At 48.1% G+C, this 12,505-nt stretch overlaps 1 protein-coding gene across 1 annotated transcript in view; it reads left to right on the top strand.

The window, feature by feature from the left end:
* Positions 1–2,229: 2,229 nt before the first annotated feature.
* The window catches only part of NAPB (NSF attachment protein beta), a 43,964-nt gene continuing 33,688 nt past the window's right edge, over positions 2,230–12,505 (top strand). The window contains exon 1 of the mRNA XM_059705392.1: positions 2,230–2,403. Coding sequence (XP_059561375.1) covers positions 2,306–2,403 — 98 coding nt within the window. The 5' untranslated portion in view covers positions 2,230–2,305. The remainder of the gene's footprint in view (positions 2,404–12,505) is intronic.

The following is a 12,505-nucleotide window of genomic DNA, read 5'->3' on the forward strand; positions in this document are numbered from 1 at the left end:
CTCTTTGAGTAGGATGATTTAAGCTATTTACTCTCTGGTTAGGAAGAAGAAGTGTAAAGCATTTACTCTTGGGTCCTTGGTTATGGAAGATAGGATTTTGTGACTTACTAGATGGCTGTAAACTGCCTGGCCATTTAACTCTCTGTCCTAGTTTCCCTAGTCCACTTATCAAAGAATTTTCCTAGCTTCTTACAATCCTGCCTCACCCGTAGACGGCTCTGCTTTTCAAGTGCTTACGTTCTTTTTTGTTCTTTTCAGTTTTCCTCTTTACTCCTGCATTTATGCCACCTCCAATTTCCTGCTCCCAAAATACATAAGTTAGGATAATGCATGTAGTAATAGTAAATAAACTCTACTTGAAGATCTGAGATTTCCTTCTACTTTTGGAGTCCAGCTGATATGGTTGTAATAAGCTAGTTATCGGGGAAAGGAGCAAAAGGGGAGGTCAGACATTATAAGCACAGCCATCTGGGAACCTTTACCAGGAAGCTGAAACTTTAGACTCCCCAGGGAATCACTGGCCCATTCCCCAAAGATCACTAAGGGTAGGGGAGATGGGCACGTGTGCAGTAAAGTCAGGGTGACGTAGGGAAGGTGCCTGTCAGTCAAACTTGGGAACAGAAATCATTTGCTAGAGGGATTGGGGCCACTGCAAACCTGTGAAAATTTGGAGATATATAATCCCAAGACAAAGGAATTCTCACCCTCTTGGCTCTTGTGACTCTCTTACATTTGCCCATGTTCCTCCATAGCCGTGTGGCCCTAGAGGCCCCATGGCAGATGGCCATGCAGACCCCACAAGCAATGGACTGCTGGACTGCAGCGGGGAACACACACGAAGCTAGCCTGCTGGGTTGGACTTGCCCCAACATGGAACGGAAACTCTGGGCAATGGCTTTAATCCCAGCCCTGCTGAAGGCAAAGATGGACTTCTTCCTTGGTGGGACTACGGAAATGGAACCTGGGAAGCGCAGGGGTTTAATTCCACGGAAATAAAGCTTTCTACAATATCTCATCCTCCCGTGCGAGTCTCAGAAAATTCCTTTTCTCATGATATCACAAGAAGCTCACTCCCCCTCTCCTCCCAGCAACAGGTAGGTACGTGGAGAGCTCCCTACAGATAACACTGAAATGTGTAAACTCTGTGACGTTTGCTTCAGTCATCTTTCTAGGAGTTTGGGCCTTCTTGTCTTGCCCTCTGAAAGCATTGTCTTAGATAGATTTTGTGTGGCAGTGACCACAGAGTACCAATTAATAGTTTAAAATGGTCACAAGCTCTCATTTGGCAGTGATCTTTGTATTTGCGTAACCACCTCTGCTTTAGCATTGCCAAATGTAAACGATCTAGACAAGGCTTTATATTAAAAAACAAACAAACAACTCCCTCTGGGACAGTCCTGGAACTCTTTGGCAGACAATGGCATCTATCTATGGATACTTCTCCTAGGAGATTAGATTTTTTATTGGAAGTCAGATATTGTGTCCCAGGAGATCCACCGCCAATGGAAAACATTATGTAAAGGATAAAGAGAGCCCAATGGCTCACATCCATTGAAAAGAATTCAGTCAATAAAAACAGTGGATTATCCATATATTGCATATCTGCAACTCAATTATCATCAAGCAAGAGAGGACCATTAGAAGGTTGCAATATGGGGAGACTGAAAAATAACTCTGAATTTATATTGGGAGAAATGATACATTCTTAAATGTCTTGCTCTGGAGGTAAAAATGTCTCTTTCTGCCAGCTGTTCCTGGGTGGGTGAGTGGGTAAAGGGGCATCACACAGTAAATGAAGGTATTTTTGTGTGTGGCCACTCTGGATTTCCTTTTGCAAAACTAGACTGTAGGTTGAGCATTCCATTCTGGGATCCGGGTATCGCATCCATCCACTGGCCACATGCCAGTTGTGCTGAGCAGGAATTCCTGAACCAACATAATGCTGAGCGTTTACGGTGATCTTTCTGGAAGCCAGGGGTCATTTTCCATTTCCCGCATACTTAAAGGACTAAACTTCACCTTGGCCTAAGACCCCACCCCCAGCGCCAGCGGTCAGGGAGATTCGACCCCACCCTGGCCTGCTCTGCATCCCACTGGGAGCTGTCCTTGACCCCAGCCGAACCAATCTGCGCTTCGCGCCTGCGCTCCCGCCTCCAGGGTGGGTCCCGGACTACAAATTCCGGCAGGCTGTGCGCACCGCGCCTGCGCTCACCACGCCTGCGCGCGCTGCCTTGCAAGAAGGGAGCGAAGGCGTGGTAGGCGCATTCAGCCGGCAGAGGAGGTTGTGGCGGCGGCGGTAGGAAGTATGGACAACGCAGGGAAGGAGCGCGAGGCAGTCCAGCTGATGGCGGATGCCGAAAAGCGACTTAAGGCCTCCCACTCCTTCCTCCGAGGGCTGTTTGGGTGAGCGTCAGGCCGCGCGCGTCCTGAGGGGGTCTCCATCCCCGGCCCATCCCCGGTCGACTGCCCCCCAACGCGTCCCTCTGGGAGCCTCTAGGGCCCCCACACCTCTGCACGACGCGGTCTCTGCAACCCTTAGAAAGCCCAGGGGCCTCCAGCCCCAGAGCACCCTCCCGCGATTCTCTAGGGCCCACTGAACCTACTCCTATGCCCCACTGTGTCCCCTCGGGCGCGGAGCTGTCTTCGCGTTGGTGCGAGGATCCCACGGCCTTACGGGTCCGCGGCAGCCGGGTGTGCGGTGGCCCTAACCGCAGTGGCCGGACGGATGGGTTCGTTTCGCCCCCGCTGAGCCCGCGTAGCTAGGGAGACCTGTGTGGCGTCGGCGCGAGGCGGCCCGGGGAGCCCGCGGGGCTGCACCTTGGACCCCTGGCTCGCGCATCTGGGGAGCGTCTGGCTGGGCGATGCGCCCCGCGGTGGAGCAGACGGCCCCCAGCACCCCTAGCCCAGCGTCCGTGTGCCCATTTTCATTGCGCCAAAGTAGACATTTAATAAATAGTCGTTGGATGGACGGATGTTTTCTCAGCTTACATTTTTCCTTCACCAGAGATTGATGTAATTGCCGGGGCCTCCTTTTTGGTTAAGGATAATGCAGCGAATCACTCTCATTTCCTGTAATTCTTCCATGCTCTTCTGGGGAAGGTCTTAAATTCGGACTTTGCAGAAAGCAAAGCCTGCATTGACAGTTCTTGGAAGCATTATGGGCAGGTGAATATGTGAATGATTCAGCTGTTTAGAATTAGAGAGGCAAACTATCGCGGGTTTTGTTGTTGTTGTTTTTTCCCTTTTGAAAGTGAAAGATCCTCTGCTGACACCAGGAGCGCATTTTTTATTCTTGAGAAGGGCAAGTGGCCCATACTCAACCATTGCATTAGTAGGCGCGGTTTTATTTCTGTACAAATTCAATTTGGAATCTGCTTGTTTTGCCAGCTTCATTCTTCAGGTTGTGGTCCTTGGCCGTTGTTGACACATCCCCAGGAACTGCTTAAATGCAGGTTCCACGCTGTGCACAGCAGTGTGGGGTGCAAAGATACAGAGATAAGGCTTCCTGCTTTCAGGAACCTTTCCGAGGGCATGTATCCCAGCTGGGTTCAAAATTCCTCATGTGATGTGTAGTTTGAAATGCAATGAATCCTAAGTTTGTTCCCCTTTAAAAAAGTTACCACAGTGCATACGGAACACTGCCCAATACTTGATGCTAACACCAAACAGTAGCTTCTTCCTCTGATTCAGAAAACGTTTAAAATTTATTTAGATAAAATTTAATGTCCTAGCAGCTGTGGGCAAACTACGGCCCGTTTGAAATGAATAAAACTAAAAAAAAAAAAAAGACCGTACCCTTTTATGTAATGATGTTTACTTTGAATTTATATTAGTTCACACAAACACTCCTTCCATGCTTTTGTTCCGGCCCTCCGGTCCAGTTTAAGAACCCATTGTGGCCCTCGAGTCAAAAAGTTTGCCCACCCCTGTACCTAGTGTCTCATGTCAGGAGATGTTTTAATGTCACAGCATATTTCAAGCCATGGTGTCCTTCCCTGGAAGAGAATTTGTAATTGGCAGGAGAAAAAAACCATGCCAGCACTTGATTCTTGTTTCAGAGGAACACATTGCCTTTTTTTTTTTTTTTTTAAAGAGGTGTTGTATCATTGTTTTTGTAAAACTAGGCCAAATCTTGTCATTAATCCTAAAAGGATTTTGAAAAGCCTTTTTTTTTTCTTTTTCTTTTGAAGGCCTTTTTGTTTTGAAAGAAACATCTATTTTTCCTTGGCTGGTAATCACCAGTTTTTTTGTTGTTGTTAATATTTTTTCATTGATTTTTAGAGTGGAAGGGGGTGGGGGGCGGAGAGAGAGAGAGACAGACATGATCCGTTGCTTCCCGCATGCAGCCCAACAGGAACTGGGGATCCAGCCTGCAACCAAGATATGTGCCTTTGACTGAATCAAAGCAAAGACCCTTGAGTCCACTGGCCCACGCTCTAACCACTGAGAAACCTGGTTAGGGCCCAGCTGGTGCTTTAAAGGGGACAGGTGGTGCTGTTTTGAGGATATGGCAGCCATTAAAATGTGCTCAGCATTTTGCAGATATTTTACATCATGTATTCAGTCTTAGCTACACATTAAAACCTATTAGGAGTTCATCTTCTTCACTCATTGTTTATCCACCACCCACATTTGTGGCAGTAATGTATCCTCAAAATTATTCTATAGCTCTTCCTTTTTTTGGCTTTCAGTAAAATTAAATGAAAATATGCATTGTATAGTTCCAAGAAAAAATCAGTCATGTATTATTTTGTGTGTAAGGCACAAGTCCCGTGCTTGTTTTAGAAATGTCAGTGTTCCTTTCTCACATCCCTCCCATAGGAAAAAAGATGCCGAGGAGGCACAACCATCACAAGAAACCAGTTAGTGAGTGGTGCTTTGTGTTTCTTCTTGACTGCCAGTTCAACCGTGATGTGTTTTGTGGTTGTGGAATTCAATTAAAACTCACTCTTTCTGAATGGGTTACCATAGTTTAGCAAAACTGCAGCAAAAGAGTCGTGTTTTCATTTTATGTGTTTCCAGAGGTGAGCTATTGAATTTGGTACTTGATTTCAAATTCCGATTTAGAATATTAGTGAACTGCTTAGAATGATCTCTAAATGAGCTGCTTAGTAGGGCTTGGATTTGTCAGTTTTGACAATAAGATAGTTTTGCAAAGCTAAGGCCTCTGTTACTACCCCTCCATCTTGCTGTTAGGAGACCAGATTGGGGATAGCCTGCACCTCAAAGAGAGTGGCTGCTTAAGAATGACAGATGTTCTGGATGATTAATGCTTTCTTCTCTTGCTTTTGAATGTTCCCCCATCTCAAAGCTTATAACAGAGACATAAATCTGGCAGTGTCAAAATAAATTTAATGAAATAACCCTACTGGGTTATCTTGAAATAATTATAAGTCTAGAATTTCTATTTGTGAAAATAGGGAATATTTCTTACTCATTGTGGGCTATTAATTATCAGTTTGCTTTTTTAAGAGAGAGAGAATGAAAATGAGAGAGAAATATCAATTTGCTGTCCCACTTATTTATGCATTCATTGGTTTATTCTTGTATGTCCCCTGACCCCGGATCAAACCCACAACCTTGGAGTATCAGGGTAACGCTCTAACCAACTGAACTATCCAGCCAGGACTCAGTATTTACTCAACTTTATTTTGAGAAAGATTTTGCTTTAAGTTTTTCTAAAATGTGGGGATATGTGATACCATTTGTAAAACATTTAAGTCTCCCTCAGTTACAATAGATATTCAAATGTAGATTAAATTTTTTTAAAAAGTCAATAGCTCAGATTTAGAGACAAGTAGTATATTTCTTTCTTTTTTTTTTATTGCTTAAAGTATTACAAAGGGTATTACATATGTGTCCTTTTTTCCCCCCCGCCCTTGACAGTCCCCTAGCCTCCCCTATCCCCCAGTGTCTTATGTCCATTGGTTATGCTTATAGTATATTTCTTATGTACTAATATCAGCAATAGAATATTCTACTTACTGGATAGTTATTTTCTATATATTACATAATATATATATTATATATGAACTATAATAAATATAGCTCTAATTCTCTCATTTACTAATTTGATGACCCTGGCCAAGTAAATCATAACCAGAGCTTCTGTATTTTTCAGCTTTCAAATAGGCAGAGGGAAATAATATACTTTTCAAAATTGTAAGGATTGAATGAGGTATCAGAATGCTTATTAAGCTGCACAGAGCTATATTGCTACTATATCATTTGGGTTTTCCAATTATAGTGTCAAGTTACAGTTTGTGTATCAAACTGTATGGGTTACCCTAGTATAGCAAAACTGCCAGCAAAAGAGCTATGTTTTCATTTTATGTGTTTCCAGAGGTGAGCTATTGAATTTGGTACTTGATTTTTAAATTCCAATTTAGAATCTTAGTGAACTGCTTAGAACAGGGGTAGGGAATGTCTGGCCCTTGGGCCATATAAGGCCTGCAAAATCATTTGGTCTGGCCCTGCCAGGGCATTATGGTTGAGTTAATTAAATGTTTGACCAAATATAGCAGGCTAATTTTTAAGTTGATAATTTTGTATGGCCCGAAAATGATGTTATAAATATCCAAATGGCCTTTGGTAGAAAAAAGATTCTCCACCCTGGCTTACAATGATCCCTAAATGAACTGCTTAGAATGGCCTGGGTTTGACAGTAAGATAGTTTTGAATGGCTAAGGCCTCTCTTATTATTTTCTCCATCTTGTTACTAAGAGACCAGATTGGGGATAGACTGCACAGTGCACATCAGGTTGGCCGTTTTCTGTTTGCATTTTTGCAGTGTTCACCATATATTCTCTCACTAGAGGCCCAATGCATAAAATTCGTGCAAGAGGCTCGGCCCTCGCAGACCTGGCTTCGTCCGGAAGGATATCCGGGAGGTCGTTCGGCTGTCTGGGCTAATTAGCATATTACGCTTTTATTATTATAGATTCCTGTGAGCCCTGTGAGGTGCATCTACACTAATAAAACAGAAAAATGGTAATTGGCGTACGACGTTACCCTTTTCATTGGCTAATCAGGCCTATATGCAAATTAACTGCCAACAAGATGGCGGTTAATTTGCATATGTAGGCACAATGCAGGGAGGCGAAAGGGAAAGCAGGAAGAAACCCCCTGCCACTGACAGTGATCGGAAACCCAGGGAGGAGCTAAGAGCTGGGGGGCAGCCATGATCGGAGAATCAGGTGCCTTTTCCGCCCTGGCCAGTGATAGCAGGAAGTAGGGGTGGAGCCAGCGATGGGAGCTGGGCATGGTCGAAGCTGGCAGTCCCGGGAGCTAGGGGTCCCTTGCCTGGGTCTAAAGCGGAGCCCACGATCACGGGGCCGCTGCAGCTGCGGGTCCCCGCTGCCCGGGCCGGACGCCTCAGCCAGAGGCATCCTGCAGGGGCAGGGGCGGAGCCCGCACGATCGCGGCGCCCCCGCTGCCACTGCAGGTCCCCGCTGCCCGGGCCGGACGCCTAGGCCAGAGGCATCAGGCCTGGGCAAGGGGCCGATCCTGCGATTGGAGGGTGATGGGGGTCAACGCCTGAGGGCTCCCAGTATGTGAGAGGGGGCAGGCTGGGCTGAGGGACCCCCCCCCCCCCGCCCCACACCCAGTGCACAAATTTCGTGCACCGGGCCCCTAGTACTTGTTTATAAAAGGCCGGGATAACCCAGTGGTTGTGTGTGGCTCTAGAATGTAAGCCCCTAGGGAGTCTGTCTTATTTTATTACTGTGGCATACCTCATTGTGGTGAGCAAGGGAGCATCCCTAAAAGGAATCACTGCTTAATTAGGGGAGACCTCCCCAAAAGCCAATAGAATCACACACAGGTTATACACAAAGAGTGGGAGCTTATGCAATAGAAGTGAGCTGAGCAAGCATCTGGCACCAAGTTCCAGTCACTGGCAGCATAACAGGTGGAGAGGCGGTGTCATTCTCTAGCCAGGTGGCTACAGCGGTGGCACAGGTCCAGTGGAGTGGAAGTCTGGCAGGGCTCTGAGCATGACCCTTGGTACAGCCAAGCTTGAGGACTGGGTGGTCAGAGCTCTGAGTTTTTATAGCCCACTAGAGGCCCGGTGCACGAAATTTGTGCACTGAGGGGAGGGGGGTTCCCTCAGCCCGGCCTGCGCCCTCTTGCAGTCTGGGACCCCTCACTCCTTACCACCTGCCTGCTCGCTGCTCTTTACGCTTGGCTCACTGCTCCTTAGCACTGCTGTAGAGGCGGGTGAGGCTCTTGCCACCGCCACTGCACTCACCAGCTGTGAGCCCAGCTTCTGGCTGAGTGGTGCTCCCCCTGTGGGAGCACACCGACCACCAGGGAGCAACTCCTGCGCTGACATCTGCCCCCTGGTGATCAGTGCGCTCATGCGCTGACATCTGCCCCCTAGTGATCAGTGCGCATCATAGCGACCGGTCATTCCACCATTCGGTCGATTTGCATATAAGGTTTTATTATATAGGACTAGGGGCCCGGTGCACGAAATTCGTGCACTGGGTGTGGGGGCGGGGGAGTGTCCCTCAGCCCAGCCTGCCCCCTCTCACATACTGGGAGCCCTCAGGCGTTGACCCCCATCACCCTCCAATCACAGGATCGGCCCCTTGCCCAGGCCTGACGCCTCTGGCCCAGGCATCAGGCCTGGGCAGGGGACCCCCAGACCCCTCCGATTGCTGGCTCTGCCCCTTGCCCAGGCCTGATGCCTCGGCCAGAGGCGTAGACCCCCATCACCCTCCGATCGCCTGATCGGCCCCTTGCCCAGGCATGACGCCTCCGCCAGAGGTGTCAGGCTTGGACAGGGGACCCCCATCTCCCCCCCGATCACTGGCTCTGGCCCCCGCCCAGGCCTGAGGCCTCTGGCCCAGGAATCATGCCTGGGCAGGGGACCCCCATCTCCCTCTGATCGCTTGCTCCACCCCCCGCCCAAGCCTGACGCCTCTGACCCAGGCTTCAGGCCTGGGAAGGGGACCATCATATCCCCCCAATCCCCGGCTCCGCCCCCCGCCCAGGCCTGATGCCTCAGCCAGAGGAGTTGACCCTCATCACCCTCCAATCACCAATCACCGGATCGGCCCCTTGACCTGGCCTGAGGCCTCCGGCAGAGGTGTCAGGCCTGGGCAGGGGACCCCCAGCTCCCCGCAGTTGCAGGCTCTGCCCCTGCCCAGGCCTAACGCCTCTGGCCTAGGCGTCCGGCCCGGGCAGCGGGGACCTGCAGCTGCAGTGGCCCCACGATCGTGGGCTTCGCTTTAGGCCCAGGCAAGGGACCCCTAGCTCCTGGGACTGCCAGCTTCGACTGTGCCCAGCTCCCATCGCTGGCTCCACCCCTACTTCCTGCTATCACTGGCCAGGGCGGAAAAGGCACCTGATTCTCTGATCATGGCTGGGGGGCAGGGCAAAGGCGGCCCCAGGGCCGCCTTTGCCCTGCCCCCCAGCTCTTAGCTCCCCCCTGGGTTTCCGATCACTGTCAGTGGCAGGGGGTTTCTTCCTGCTTTCCCTTTCGCCTCCCTGCATTGTGCCTACATATGCAAATTAACCGCCATCTTGTTGGCAGTTAACTGCCAATCTTAGTTGGCAGTTAATTTGCATATAGCCCTGATTAGCCAATGAAAAGGGTAGCGTCATACGCCAATTACCATTTTTCTCTTTTATTAGTGTAGATAAGGAGTGGTGGAGGTCCCACTCATATTGGTGTCGAGATGGAGCCCTTGTCCAAGTGTCCAGACTTACGATTTTGGTCATTCCAGCCCCCTCTTAGAAGCATTCCTGATGCACCCCCTTACCTTAGCCTTGACATAGCACTTGGCATAACTGTCATGACTGACAGTGACTCCATTTTATATGGTTAAAGGTGTCCAAAAAGTCTGATAACTCTTGCTCTATACAGTCACTCAGCACATGGTATGCAGTAGGCACTTAGTGAATATTGGTGGAGAGAATATATGAATGCTAATACAAATGCTGATTTTTATTTTTATTTATTTTTTACTCTTTTGTCTGGTTTTCAAGAGGAAAGGCAACAACATGAAAGGGAGCTCATGTCACTTCTATGTTTTACTTAAATATCTGTATATTATAAATACTAGAGGCTCGGTGCACAAAAATTTGTGCGCTCGGGGGGGCGGGGGGGTCCCTCAGCCCGGCCTGTGCCCTCTCGCAGTCTGGGACCCCTCGGGAGATAACGACCTGCTGGCTTAGGCCTGCTCCCGGGTGGCAGAGGGCAGGCCCAATCTCTAGGTGCAGCCCCTGGTCAGGCTCAGAGCAGGGCCAATTGGAGAGTTGGGGCGCCACCCCGTCATGCACAGAGCAGGGAAGATTGGGAGGATGTGATGCCACCCTCAGTCATGCTCAGGGTAGGGCCGATTGGGGGGTTGGGGCACCGTCCCCTGTCACACTCAAGGCAGGGTCAATGGGGAGGTTGCGGCGCCACCCCCTGTCACACACAGAGCAGGGCCAATCAGGGGGTTGGGGCGCTGCCCCGGTCACACACAGAGCAGGGCCCATCAGGGGGTTGGGGCACCACCCTCTATCACCCACAGAGCAGGGCCGATCAGGGGGTTGGGGTGCTGCCACTCTCACACTCAGGGCAGGGATGATGAGGAGGTTATGGCTCTACCCCATCACACACAGAGCAGGGCCTGTGGGGGGGAGTTGGGGAGCTCCCCCCTATCAGGCACAGAGCAGGGCTGCTCAGGGGGTTTGGGCGCTGCCCCCTGTCACGCTGATCCCGGTGCCGGGAGGCATATTACCCTTTTACTATATAGGGTAGAGGCCTGGTGCATGGGTGGGGCCAGCTGGTTTGCCCTGAAGGGTGTCCTGGATCAGGGTGGGGGTCCCCACTGGGGTGCCTGGCCAGTCTGGGTGAGGGGCTGAGGGCTATTTTCAGGCTGGGAGTGACTGAAGTTCCCAACCGCTCCTTTTTTTTTTTTTTTTTTTTTTTATTCTGGGCCAGCTTTACCTTGAGGCTTGGCTCCAGCTCTTAGGCCTCCGGCTGAAAGTAGGTTTCTGGCCCTTGCTTACAATATTGCAAATCTGCTGGCTGAAGTCTGGAGGTATTTGTTACAATGTTTCTTAAACTGCCTGCTCAGAGGCCTGCAGCCAAGGCGGGGAACATTGGTTTCCTCCAACGATCCTCCGTCACTGAAGCAAGCAAGCCTCATGTTAGTTTCAAGCTGCCTGGCTGCCGGCTGCCATCTTGGCTGACAGTTAATTTGCATATCTCGCTGATTAGCCAAAGAAAAGGGTAGTGGTTGTATGCCAATTACCATGTTTCTCTTTTATTAGTGTAGATAGTAGCTATATATGGTAGAAAAATGCAAGGAATACAGAAAGATTTCAATTAAAAAGTAAAATTTTCCCTGAAGCTTCTCTCTTCTAAACATTACTTCCTAGAAGTGACTTTTTATTTTTATTCTTTTATTTTTTTTAATATATTTCTTATTGATTTCAGAGAGGGATAGAGAGATGGAAGCATCGATGAGAGAGAATCATTGATCGGCTGCCCCCTTCCTGGGGATAAGCCAGCAACCTGGGCATATGCCCTGACCAGGAATCGAACTATGACCTCCTGATTCATATGCCGATGCTCAACTACTAAGCTACACCAGTCGGGCTGATTTATTAATATTAGACAGTATCTATCAATTGTGCTAAAAATGATGAATTTAGCATAGCTTACATGGCCTTGCATTTTCTCCTTTACTTCCTGATTTTACTAAATTAATTCTCAGTTTCTAAATACTACTTTTTATATGTAAATAATATGTAAAGCTGTAATTCTACTTTAAAAATTTAAAAAACATATTTCCCGCCCTAGTCAGCTTGGCTGAGTGGATTGAGCTTCGGCCTACGGACCAAAGGGTCCCAGGTTTGATTCAGGCCAAGGACACATACCTTGGTTGCAGGCTCCTCCCTGGCCCAGGACCTGGTCAGGCATGTGCACGAGGCAACCAATCGATGTGTTTCTCTCACAACGATATTTCTCTGTCTTTCCCTCTCTCTTCCATTCTCTCTAAAAATCAATGGAAAATAGGCTCTGGTAAGGTTTAAAAAATATGTATATATGAATATATTTCCCTATTTCTGTGGGTTATAGATTGGCTGTGAACATATTGTCCAAACTGGGATTGGTTGATTGATTGATAGATTGATTGATTGATGGATTTTAGAGAGAGAGGAAGTGAGACTGACAGACAGATATAGATTTGTTGTTCCACTTACTTATGCATTCATTGGTTGCTATTTGCATGTGCCCTGATCAAGTATTGAAACCACAACCTTGGCCAAACTGGGATATTTTTGAGGTATCAAGAAAATAGATATAAATCAAGGGTGTTCATACAACCAAGATATAGGGTTATCCTAGTTATAGAAGACTTTATAATCTATTTTTATGCTTTTAATTTTTGATTATATGATTAGATTATAAAATCAGTAAAGCTTTTATACCTTCAAAATTTTTTCAGTGACTGACAGAGTTCACAGTAAGGAAACTTAGTAAGAGAATTTCACAATGTTAGCT

Source organism: Myotis daubentonii, chromosome 8 (genome assembly GCF_963259705.1).
Source record: "Myotis daubentonii chromosome 8, mMyoDau2.1, whole genome shotgun sequence".
Lineage (NCBI taxonomy): Eukaryota > Metazoa > Chordata > Mammalia > Chiroptera > Vespertilionidae > Myotis > Myotis daubentonii.